The sequence below is a fragment of the Anser brachyrhynchus genome (assembly GCF_964034855.1).
Source record: "Anser brachyrhynchus genome assembly, chromosome: 2".
Classification (NCBI taxonomy): Eukaryota; Metazoa; Chordata; class Aves; order Anseriformes; family Anatidae; genus Anser; species Anser brachyrhynchus.
The window spans coordinates 10,559,562-10,571,697 of record NC_137695.1 but is presented as its reverse complement, the minus strand read 5'-3'; the positions used below and the strand labels follow the sequence as shown (position 1 = coordinate 10,571,697).

General features: G+C 37.7%; 1 protein-coding gene across 4 annotated transcripts in view; it reads left to right on the top strand.

The window, feature by feature from the left end:
• Window positions 1-12,136, top strand: part of PTPRN2 (protein tyrosine phosphatase receptor type N2) — a 645,529-nt gene that overhangs the window by 156,673 nt on the left and 476,720 nt on the right. For all 4 annotated transcript variants that reach the window (XM_080579571.1, XM_080579572.1, XM_080579573.1 and 1 more), the window contains one exon: window positions 6,099-6,212. In XM_080579571.1, the coding sequence (XP_080435697.1) occupies window positions 6,099-6,212 (114 nt within the window). The remainder of the gene's footprint in view (window positions 1-6,098; window positions 6,213-12,136) is intronic.

Genomic DNA, 12,136 nt, shown 5'->3' with positions numbered 1-12,136 from the left:
GCTGAGGGTGGCTGTAACTTCATAGCTGTTTAATCCAGATGAAGTCAAATGCATCTGAAAGCAATAAATTTAGCAGGTGAATAGCGATTGCTCCCGGACTGATCCCTGAGCACGAGACTGCCCACTAGATGCCACTCTTACTGCTCCGAAATGGAAATAACCAAGGACTACTGAGGCTGCGCGCAGATAAGCAAAATAAAATGGTAAAAAGGTTTTAAAAGTTTAACGGGGGGAGATTGCCTCCTACGAAGGCAGCATTCTCCATGGAGCGCTGCAGATTTGCAATGCAGTTAACCATGCTTGCAGGCAGCAGCTTTGCTGAACTGCTGCAGTGAGACTTGTAAGCATTTGCTGTTTGAAAGCATTGAAGTAATATTTTCAAAACGTTACATGAGAAATGACACTGTGGAAGCCACTGCTGCTCTTTGTGATCTCTACCTCGCTTGTGAAGAGAATTTTAAAGTAGAGATCTAACGTATGAACAATTATTTTTTTTTTAATGGAATATTAAAAATATGTTGTTTGCTGAAGAGCTTATTTGTAAATGTTGAGTGTGGATTTGTGGGCTATGTCTTCTGAAATAAGCTTCCCAAAATGCAGCTTAGTGTGCTCTTCAAGGAATGGTATCTTTTTTTCTTTTTGCAAAAGGATTTTAAAACAAACTCCTGACTGGACAGAAACAGCAGGGAGAGAAAAGTAAAATATTTCAACACTCTCCTTCATACTTCCTAGAACATTGAACATTAGTAACCATGAAGTCCAGTGTCATGGGACTTTTGAGATGTAGATATTATGCTGCTCATTGGAATATGGTTTGTTCTTTCCAATCGGCAAATGGGGCTCTAACCTCGGGTTATAGGACACCAAGTATTGGCATTCTTATTAGTCCTGGACTACTCTTGGACCTTATAGCTCCGTAAACCCATAGCCAGGGGAAGGTGAGTGAAGTGAGAAGAAAGAATCCTTTTCTTCCAGAAGGTTTACTTGCTGAAGAGTGGTGCCCGCTGAAACTTGTGCAGAGACAGGGGAAGTCTTCCGATGATAACTTACATGAGCATAAATGAGACAGAGGTGGCAGCAGATGCAGTCTCATCTCCTGCTGGATCTGTGGGCTTTCTTGTTCACATTACAGTGCAGGAACAAAGCACAATGCCTACAATATGGGGCAAAACTTTTTAGACAAAGCTTTACTTCATAATTCTTCAACAATTGTCAGGTAATTAGGGTAAGGAAGCTGAAGCGTTAGTTGGCCTCTGTATGCAAATACTGTTGCTGTCTAGATTGCTTCTTCCTTCCCTGCTGCTACAGGAAACCTGGGCAGCAGCAAGACTGGATGCTCCAAATCAGCAGCTTGGAGGCTCCTCTGCAAAGGGCACTTGTCAGCACCATGCAAAAATTTCAGTGCATGTAGATCTAAATAATTAATTACTGCAGAACACAATCTTTTAATTTCCATCTATTAAGCTTTCATCTGCCTGCAGAGAAACTCCAGTGCCTCTACCAGTCCTCATAGCTTTGCTCAGCAGCAAAATTCATTCAACAAGTACTCAGCCTTTTTTTTTCCTTTTCCTTTTTTTTTTTTTTTCCTGATGTTTAAAACTGGGCCAAATCTTGTATACATCTTTGGATTCTCAGATTAGTCATACACCAAGTATGGTTCCAGGATGGAATATGTTTCTGTAGCCACGGACAGCTTATTAGACTGTTTATTTTTTTTGTTTGTTTTTCTTTTGTAGTAACCACTACAAATGAATGAATCAGCTGCCCACAAATAACCTTGCCTTCGAGGCAAAGTTGGTCACTCTAATTGTCTAAAGACTTTTGACCACCTGCTCAGCATGATGTCTGCTTACCTTACCAACTGAACACGTTGACACGATAAATTTCTAAAAGCTGTGTTTTAAACTATAGTTTTTCATGGCTTCCTTTTACATAATTCAGTACCTAGACGTCAGTCATGAATGTAATGTGGTGCTTCCTTCCTTAGTTGGTAGCATAACTATCCACTAATTCATGTAAATAATGTCCATGGTGTTGTCTCTAATAGAAGAGGTTCATTTGGGAGGTTCATTTGAGATATTTTTGGGCATCTGGGTTAGGTTAAATTTGTTTATTTTAATGTTAGCATCTAACTGTGTAATATGTCTTTGTGAAAATGCAAGCTTTTAAAAAGGAGCTCCTAAAAAATATGTTTGGATTATTTCTCAAATATTAAACAGAGTAACAAAGTAACTAAATACGTAAGGAAGTATATCACCATCTCCCTGGATATATTATTCCTGTGTTTTAGTCTCTTCTTTGGAAACAAATGTAGAAGATATGTAAAAGTCAACATTACAATGCTGCCAGCGCAGATGTTCCCAGATCTAAGTATAACTTACATGGTATTACTATGGAAATTTCAGATACTACTTTTTGCTAACTGTTAGCAAATGATAGCACTTTAATAGCAACCATATGTGTATATTGATCGGTTGTCTCAACCTTCCCTCATTCTGGGCATGTGTAAAGAGCAGATGTCTCTCGCATATTACTTTCTTTCTTGGAATACAATTTTAATCAAAGTTCAGTGCGAACACACTCTTAATGGCTGTAGGCCTACAGTGCTTTTCCTTGGATGGTGGTTATTAAAGCATCAGTCATGCTTTGAACTTCCTCCACCGTATGATATCTTCTGTAAAATCTGGAAGCTTTTCCAGTTTCCTTTTTTTTTTTGTTCTTTTTTTTTTTCTTAATGATAACTGGGCAATTCACTGGGCTATGCTCATTGGAGGTATTTTAATTTCCATTGAAACAGGCACACTGCGGGCTTCTGGGGTCCCATCCGCTGCAGTGGCCCCGCACCGCCCTGCTCTGGAGGTGAGGGCTGCTAGTCTGGAAGGGTGCACCACGTAGTCACTCCCTGTAAAGACTGTAGTATTTTTAGATAGGTTGTGGCAGAGTAAGCTGGGTGGCCTTCTGTGTCCTGGGGTGCATCAAGCACAGCATGATTAGCCGGTCAAGGGAAGGGATTGTCTCACTCTGCTCGGTGCTGCTGTGGCTTCACTTCAAGTACTATGTGCAGTTTTGGGCACCACAGTATAAGAAGGACATAAAACTATTAGGGAGTGTCCAGAGGAGGGCTATGAAGATGGAGGAGGGTCTAGAGGGGAAGATGTATGAGGAGCAGCTTTGTTCAGCCCAGAGCAGAGCAGGCCAAGGGGAGGCCTCATGGCGGCCTACAGCTCCCTCACGGGGGGAGCGGAGGGGCAGGCGCTGAGCTCTGCTCTCTGGGGACAGGACCCGAGGGAACGGCATGGAGCTGGGACCGGGGAGGGTCAGGCTGGGGGTTAGGGAAAGGTTCTGCACCCAGAGGTGGTCGGGCACTGGGACAGGCTGCCCAGGGCAGTGGTCACAGCACTGAGCCTGCTGGAGTTCAAGGAGCATTTGGACAGTGCTCTCAGATATAGGGGCTGAGTTTTGGTTGCCCTGTGTGGAGCAAGGAGTTAGACTTGATGATCCTTGAGGGTCCCCTCCAACCTGGGATATTCCGTGATTCTATTAAAACAAGCTTTGTGCTGTTGTGCTGGACCAAAGCCATTTATGACTTTGGGCCACATCTGCCAAATAGTGTTCTTCGAAAGAAAGAAGGGGGAACTTTTTTTTTTTTTTGGTAAAATGGCTGTCACCTTTTTTTTTTTTTTTTTTTTCCTCTGCGATCTATGCAACTTTAAGGAGCTTTAATGGAGAGGTACCCTGAAAATTGAACGTTCAACCTCAAATTAATCATTTAGGCTTTAAATCTTGCCACAGAAACCTTGCAATCAAATAAAAATCAAACAGAACAATCTAGGAAGATTCCTGTTTATTTATTTTTATTTTTATTTTTACTGCACTGAACTATGAAATCCACTGTTTGCACAACTCCAGTCCAGCTGTAATCCACTGTATTCCCACTGTAAAGAACCTCCTATTTTACCAATGGTATTTACCAACTGCTCCATGGGGCATATTTCTCTTCCTCAACTCTCCTGGAACTGCGTTTAGCAAGAGCTGAGCATTATTTGGTGTGGCAGCTCTTCAAAGCTCGTTGTGCCCATATTTCAAGTACAAAAGCCAAAATAATTTGCAGTTTCTTCCTAAGAAGCCCTAGTGTGTTTGGGTTGCCCAGGCTCATATGATAATTTTTAATTTTAGAATTTAAATAGTTTTTGTTGTATTCAACAGCAGCGGGCTAAAGGTTTCTGAAAACTGGTTTTTGGCCTCTTTTAGATTTTGTGGATGAATTAGCTTTTGTATCCATTAAAATGTCTTTAAATGACACTAATATGAACATTTTTAGTCTATGTTTAAGAATGAATGCTTCTCTGGACTGAAAAATAAATTTGTAATTATGTTTATATTATTTTTTAAAAAATCAAATAATAAAAAAGTGTTTATTGTCCTAATTGTTTATATCCAGTAATGGTGGTATTTCAAAACAGCGCTGGCTATTTCAAATCCTGGTTCTTTAAGAACAATCCTGTCCTTAAAGGTTCTTTAAGAACAATCCTGTCCTTAAACACTGAAATGTTCTGTTCCTTTCTGAATCAAGACTTTATTTATTCCCATTATCCACCCACTTACGAGTGACTGATATTTATATACTTTGCTCATTTCCAACTGCAACAGGTTCTCAAGCCGAGGTGAATATTCCACCCATAATATTTTAATCTGCTGTTATGCTGCTTTATACATCATATGGCAGAAAAATAAACCAGATCTGTACATGTGGTTTCTAAACCTAGTTTCCCATTAAAAAAATAGACTGAGAAGTAAATTTTTAATTTGTATTAACTTAATTTAGCTGTTGTAACTGGCTGGAGGATTGGAAAGGTGAAGAAAGCAGAAGTTGGCTAATTTCAATGGGGTATTTGTATTTAACAGTGAAGGCTAATAATGCCTATTTTTTTTCTGCATCCTGGATTGGTTTATTTTCTTTTATGCCATTATTTGTGTTTAGTGAACAGCTGTGTCTGTAGTTTCCATTTGTAGTCTTTTAGCTCTGTGAAGTAGCAGAGAAAGTAATGGACATTTGCAAATTAATACTTACCGTTATTTTCTGCTAATCTGATGTAGCTCTCCTCTTTGAGCATAGATGTAATATCAGAGCAGAAGTAATTACTGTGTTAAAACTAGTACTGCAGCAGAATATTTTGCTAATTAAACCTGTTGCATTTAAATTGCTTCCTTTGGATCACTGTATGGAACTGAACTGTTTTGAACAATAAATGAACCCAATTTCTTTCTCAGAGGCCTAGGATTGCAGATGGTCAGATTGCATGTGAAGCACCTAGGCTCTGAATTAGTCTTTTGTGTGAAAGAGAGAAAGGTAATTTGAATGTTTGAACTCTCTGTTCCTCCTACACATACACAGGAAGCTTGTCTCAAAATGAACAATTCTCTAAATAAAGACTAATAAGAAGCTAAATTAATTAGAAGGTGTGATTTGAAAAGACATTGATGAGAAGAGTCTGTCATTTTAGACAAATGGAACGGAGCTAAATAAATTAGGCCACATTAATATCTCATTGTTCTGTGAGCAGCTTTCTTTTATTGCATTCATTAGAGGGTACTTCTTGAAATGAGCCTTTGCTAGCCATTATGGATTCAGTTCTCATTTACCAATGCCTAACACACAGCTCCTGCATTAAAAATGTTTCAGCAAATCCTCATAGTTTCTGCAAATTAATATTTATATTTCTGGATGCTGCGCTTTTCATCTGCAACGTAGTAGGCTCTGAACACCAATTTTTTCCTACTGAATTGGCAGTAAAGAAGTCTTACATCAAAAGATTTGGGAGGCAGAAGTCTGAAATAACTTTATAAAATAAACTGCACTCATAACTTATACAGTAGACTCTTCCCCCAAATAATATTATTTCCAGTATTTATTTATTTTGATAGAAAATACCCTGCCTCATGACTTCAGTAGTCCTTTGATAACTTTTTAAAGTGTCTTTTAAAAGGTCCCTTGAGTATATAATTAGGATACATTGGAAATGCGCATCTCATCACACATTTCTTACTCTCAGAAAATGAAATGTATGTTTTTCCTTTTCTTTTTCTCTCTCCTGCAGATGGAATATTTGGGAGATGTCAGCGAGTGCCAGTAATAGACATATACAAATACGACATTTCACCCCCTGTTCTTCAGCGCCTAAGGATCATCCTGGAGAAGCTCTCACACAGAGGTATAGTGAAAAACCAGGACTGAGAGTTAGTCGCACTGAGGGTGACAATTATTTTGTGCTCCCTCTGTGGGGTTGTCTTCAGAAGCTGTCGAGCGCAGTGTGTTCCAGGCCCGGTGGTGCAGACTTTATGAAAGTAAAAAGCCTTCTGACTCACTGAATCTGCAACGAGGGCTTGGCAAAGCAATTTCAGGAGAGGTGCTTCCTCCTTGCACAGTGCGTACCTGTGACTGACACTCTGTATACAATAAAATGTTGGCATCCATGAATGCCGGTGTCATATAAATAAATCAGCAGGAAGGAAAAAATAATTTGCTATGTATATTTGTGCACCACAGCATATTTCAGGGTGCATGTGTAGAAAACACAAAAGTTCTAGTTAGCTAGAAAAAGTTATTAACTTTCTGATGAATTCAGATGAGTCCAGCTTCTCTGATTTCACTACAAGCTGCATTTACTGTGTTCCTTTTAATTTTTGTCCAGCTTTCTGAGGTTTATCTCTTTGCTCTTTCCAAAGATGAAAAGGATGTTCTAGCCTCTGAATGGCATTAACTTGAACTAACAAATCAAAACTTGGATAAAGTGAAAGATGATAAGGTCAACAAACATTTTAGGTACTAATACATGTGATATACCTCTGTTGGAGACAGCTGCAGAATCATGAAATCATTGTAATCTAAATTATTCCTAAAGCATTGTTGGAATGGTTAATTTTGCACTTGTATCATCTGTGTGGGTGTTTGTTCCTAAACAGATTCCAGTTACGATTGCATTTACAAACTAGTCATATTGTATTAATATACTATACTGCAAGTGTGATTACGAGAAAAAATGGATTTCTCAGAAGTTCATGACTATACTTGGGATTGGACTTCCAGGCTGGAAAACACTGGTCTAGGTGATTCAAAAATTTTCCAGGGATTTATTTCCTGTCCAGTGGCCCATGCAAATGAAGCAAACTCTTGATGAAACTTGATTGTAGTATCTCCTGGCTCATTAACAGTTATATGTGTATAGTACTTGAGGCATTTAGATATCTATTTGTCTAAAGGCTGACTTAAGCAAGCAAATTTATGAAAATACTATTTTGTCGGGGCAATACAGTATGGCTGGAAAATCTCTCTGAGTCTGAACATGGTGAAGAAGGGATTACAAACTTATCTCAGACAGCTAAACCGATGTCAGCACTCATTTATGTTGCCTGAATATTGTTGATGAATCACATGTAAAGCTTCCTCCACAGGGATGTCAGAGATGAGGAAGAACCTACAGGACCCCCACACCCTTCTTGAGGGCATATATAAGCCAATGGGATACCCCAGGCCATTTCAAATAATGCTCACCTGCCTCCATCTCCTTGCCTACCATAAGATTTTGGACAGTTCAACTGAACTGAGGTGGCCCCTGCTACTTTGTGCTTCTCTGATTAATAAAACCAGTTTAAGGAAATTTGGTGTTGAAATTTGGACTTGTCTCATATACATATATATATATATATATATTAATAGAAAGAGGATGACAACGAACACAGATTGAAACTGTGGTAGAGAATGAAAGCAGTTTTGCTTTTATCTTTCCTCATTCATGCCATTTAGAGGTGCATACACAAACACATATATGCTTTGAACTGATATAAAACTTTTTCAGGCTGTTTTTGTGGCCTGTGGGTATCCTAATTATGAGAATCTTAAATATATCTGTAAAAGATAGTAGAATGTCCTTGTCCAAAGTGATTGACATGATAAAATCACATTTTTTTTTTAATTCACAGTATCCTTGGCAAATTCTGAAGTGTTTAGTAAGGGCAGAAATACGGAAGGAGCAGAATCAATACAGGCTATCACATTAATGGATTACTGACATCAGGTTGCTCAGGGAAGACTGCTGTTTGCTGGTACTATCAGATGTAATACATCTAGCCCTTAGGACATATACGCTGGCTGTGATGGTCACTTGCACAGTTAATGGTGTTCCCCTGCAAATAGTGTGCAAAACATCATGACCATTTCTGCAGTATAGACGAGCAAGATGTCAAACCCATTTCAGTGTTTCAGCTAGCCTCCAGGAAGGGCTTCATTTTTTTTCAAAAGTCTTATTTTCTTTATCAATGTAATACCCAGCTCTTCTTGTCCTTTCCGAAAGAGTGCTGCCTAGCGCCACTTAGTGATGCCCAGCTTCCCTGGAAGAGATAATAACAGCATCCGTTCTCTCCTTTTTGTGAAGAGTGGGACACATTTCTTTTGGAAGGCTATATTGTAGGTCCCAAGACAAGTAAAACTTTTAACAATGCCTGTATCAAACATTTTCTGGCTTTATTAGTCATATTTACAGTTAAGGACCAGATACTTTGGAGATGACTAAGTGGTTTTCTAGCTTTAAAATTTTATGTTTCTTTTTAATATGCCTTCCATTTTGTTTTGTTTGGTTTGTTGTTTCCTTCATAATGACTTCTTGCAACATTACTCTCTCTTTTTTCTTTTTCTTTTTTTTTTTCCTAGCAATGGTTTGCTGGCATCTATTTCCATAGAGTTAAAAAAAATCAATTGAAAATCTCATAGAATTTACATCCTCATATTTTCCTATTTGCACATCACTTCTAAATGTTTCCCATATTTGGATCAAAGTCCAAATAGAAGGTTGTGTGGCCAGGTGCTATAAACAAAAGACAACATGACAGGAATAGCAAATACTGTTTGTGATTCTGCCAGCTCAGAATGTTTACTACAATAAGGAACCATATGACAGAAATTTAGATGAGTGACACACTTGATGATAATCTCTTTAATAAAGGACTTTGACTAAGATTGAATTCAGGTTTCATAATGATATAGTTTTTATGTCTTCATTACACATTGAGTATATCTGTGTCTAAACTATCTACTAGTAGATTGATGATAGAAATTAATTCCTTGGAATATAATCCGTGGAATATTCCTGTGAAGGAATTGTCTGTTAGCATTCAAATATCCTTGTTCACAGCATTTTCATTCATCCTGTCCTTGATTCTGTCAATTTTTTCAAAATACCCCTCAAGAATAAGAGTTTCTAAAGACACCATTTTTATAAATGTGAGTATCTGTATGGGAAAAGCCCTTCTCCCAGTTGCTGAAACATCACGATGAATCACTTTTTGCAATCGGGGGTGCTATAGTTTATAATTTATGAGGAGCTGAAACATTTCTCATTGTCTGATAAGCAGAACAATCAAAAGAATGCTGTTTAGATAGGACTAAAACATTAGAAAAGGGAATCGAAAGAATTACCAGCACAGAGGTGTGATTGAGTAGTGCCTGAAGGAACTGGAAATACTTATCCCTGTGGTTGGTCTTCTGCATCCTTCTTGTCCAATCTGGGAAATGATACTGCTTGGAATATGCCTGGATTGATAAATCATCCATATACTTTCCTGCTTGAGTTTAAATATACAACATATCTTTTTACTGAAATGGATTAAATATATTATAAAATGTTTTGTGTTCCTTTTGTCCCAACAATGCTACATGAAGGCAAAGTGATCAAATTACTAAGATTCTTAGCAAGATTGTGGAAACATTTCATTTCATACTAATGGTTGATCTATAAGGCTAGAAGTAATGGAATGTGAGATAGGAGGTCTAATCATGGTACATTATAACTCAAGTGTCAGTGCATAAATAGTACTTGAAATCTCAGCAAAAGCAATAATAAAAGAGGATATTAGTATTGCTCAACTTGCTTATTCCAAGAGGGAATTACATTTGTTTCACAGAATGGTTTCTAACCAGTGATTCAGGAGACTAGCTAATAACATGGGACTAACTATGTGAAAGCGCAACTGCCACAGCAATAGGCATTGCTAGAATAAGGAGTTCAGAGATGGAGCCTGGAAGACACACTTCCTTAAGGACACCAGAGCTCAGGGTCAGGTATTTGCTCAGGGGCATGAGAAGTGTCTATCTTAGGATTCTGCCTCTGGGAGTGGCCCCTGTGCCTGTTTAGGGGAAGAATGGAAGGCAAGTTCAAGCGTACAGAAGCATTTCACATGATAAACCCTCTCAGTACTATACGCTTGGTGGCATTAGGTTCTTCTGAGCCAGAAGTCTTATTTTTGTGTTGTTTGTGTGTCCTGTGGACACTGTTTCTAGCACAGTTCTACAGGACACTGTCTATTAGAAACAAAACATGTTACACTAAAAATCAGTCGTTCAGCTTGTGTCTTCTGTTTTACTTAGATTTTAATTAAATTTAGAATCTATGATTCTAAATTACCAGAATCTATGATTCTAAATTACCAATGTTATGCCTTTACTGCAGGAGCCATGCAAGCATGACTATTTGAAAAAACAATCACATTAATGCTTTCGTTTTGCTTGTCTAAGCTGGAGCCATTACTAAATGTTCCCGACTATGCTTGTCACTACCTACTTTTTTGCTTTAACACCTTGTACACAACTTTACTTTCAAAGAAAGCAATTTCTTTTACACTACTTGGAAGTGAGTCCTGCTTGAGGTATTTGACTATCAACAGTGCTAATACAAGAACCAAAAAGAGTAAGATACACTTTTAAATTCATTCATTGTCAGCAAGATACTCTTGAGAGACTCTTGGGCTGTGGAAGTAGACAACAGATTTACAGAACATTTAAAAAAATACCACTTTTTTCCTCTTGTCTTCTTTGCAACCCAGGAAGCTCTTGATGGGGAGTAAAAAGTATTTGTGCTAAGTTTTTTAGACAGTTAAATGTAAGGTAATTAATATAACTTTGCTAGAAGTAATTTTATACTCTTATAGCAAATTCATTTTGAAAACTGAAATGATGTATGATCAGTTAACTTGAAAATTGCAATGAATGTAGCTTGTCATATGAAGCTTGTGAATTACAAAATGGTTGCTAAATATTTCAGTCGGGACTATTTTTCAGGGAAAATTAGAAAAAAAGTATCATTTGTTACTGCAACAAAGGTGATGGACTTGAAAGTGAACTTTTTTATGTTCAGTTTTGAAATAAACTTAAAAGGTATAATGCAATTTTTGCACATATTTGCAAGGCAATTACCATGTCATTATGGAGGTATATAGAAAGCTGAATGAGGTAGGAGAAAGCAGGTTTTTCTTTAGATTCAAATATTGACGTAAAGGAATGCAAACTCTTCTGTTGGCCTTAGGGGAAAAGAAGAAGCTTTACTTGAATAGATCAGTGTGTTTACATGAAATTTTCTGGGCATCAGCTTGCTCCAGACATCAGTGTACTTAGCAAATTCTTTTCCTGTATGGTTGCTGAAACCAGGAGTTGAAGCATAAACCCCCATGACATGCTACACTGGAGGAACGGTTCTGGGACTGGATGTATTTACCTTCTCCTGGTATCACTGTCACACTGCCTTAACTTTTTGGCTCAGTGGACAATAACACTGAAAAAGTTGCGAAGAATTCCTGCCTTTAAGTGCTAAAGCACCACTGATATTTTTTAGGTCTTCAAAAGCGTAAGTAGAACTTCCAAAAATTTAGAATGAGTTTCTGCAAAAGCAGAAAGGTTTTTTTTTTGATAAAGCAGCAAAAAGTAGACATTTTGAAAACCCTTTGTGAATGCCTGGTTTAGTTCATGTGTTTTGCGTAGCACAGAACTGAAAATGCAGACAACTTCCATTTGGTTTCCTGTATAGCTGCTCTGCTCACCTGACATAATCTGAAATGGCATTGACTTGCTCTTTACCATATAACACATTTGTGAAATACGTTATTCTCAGGAAATTGGTCTTTATGAAGAATGTGTTGGCATTACAGAAATTGATTATATGAGCAAAACAGATCCTATGTATTCCGGCAAAGATATTAGAAAGTACAGACGAAAACTTTGTATATACATAAATTTAATTTACAACATATACAACATTTACATATATATAAATTTAATATACAACGTTTTTTGATTTTGCATTGTTTGAAT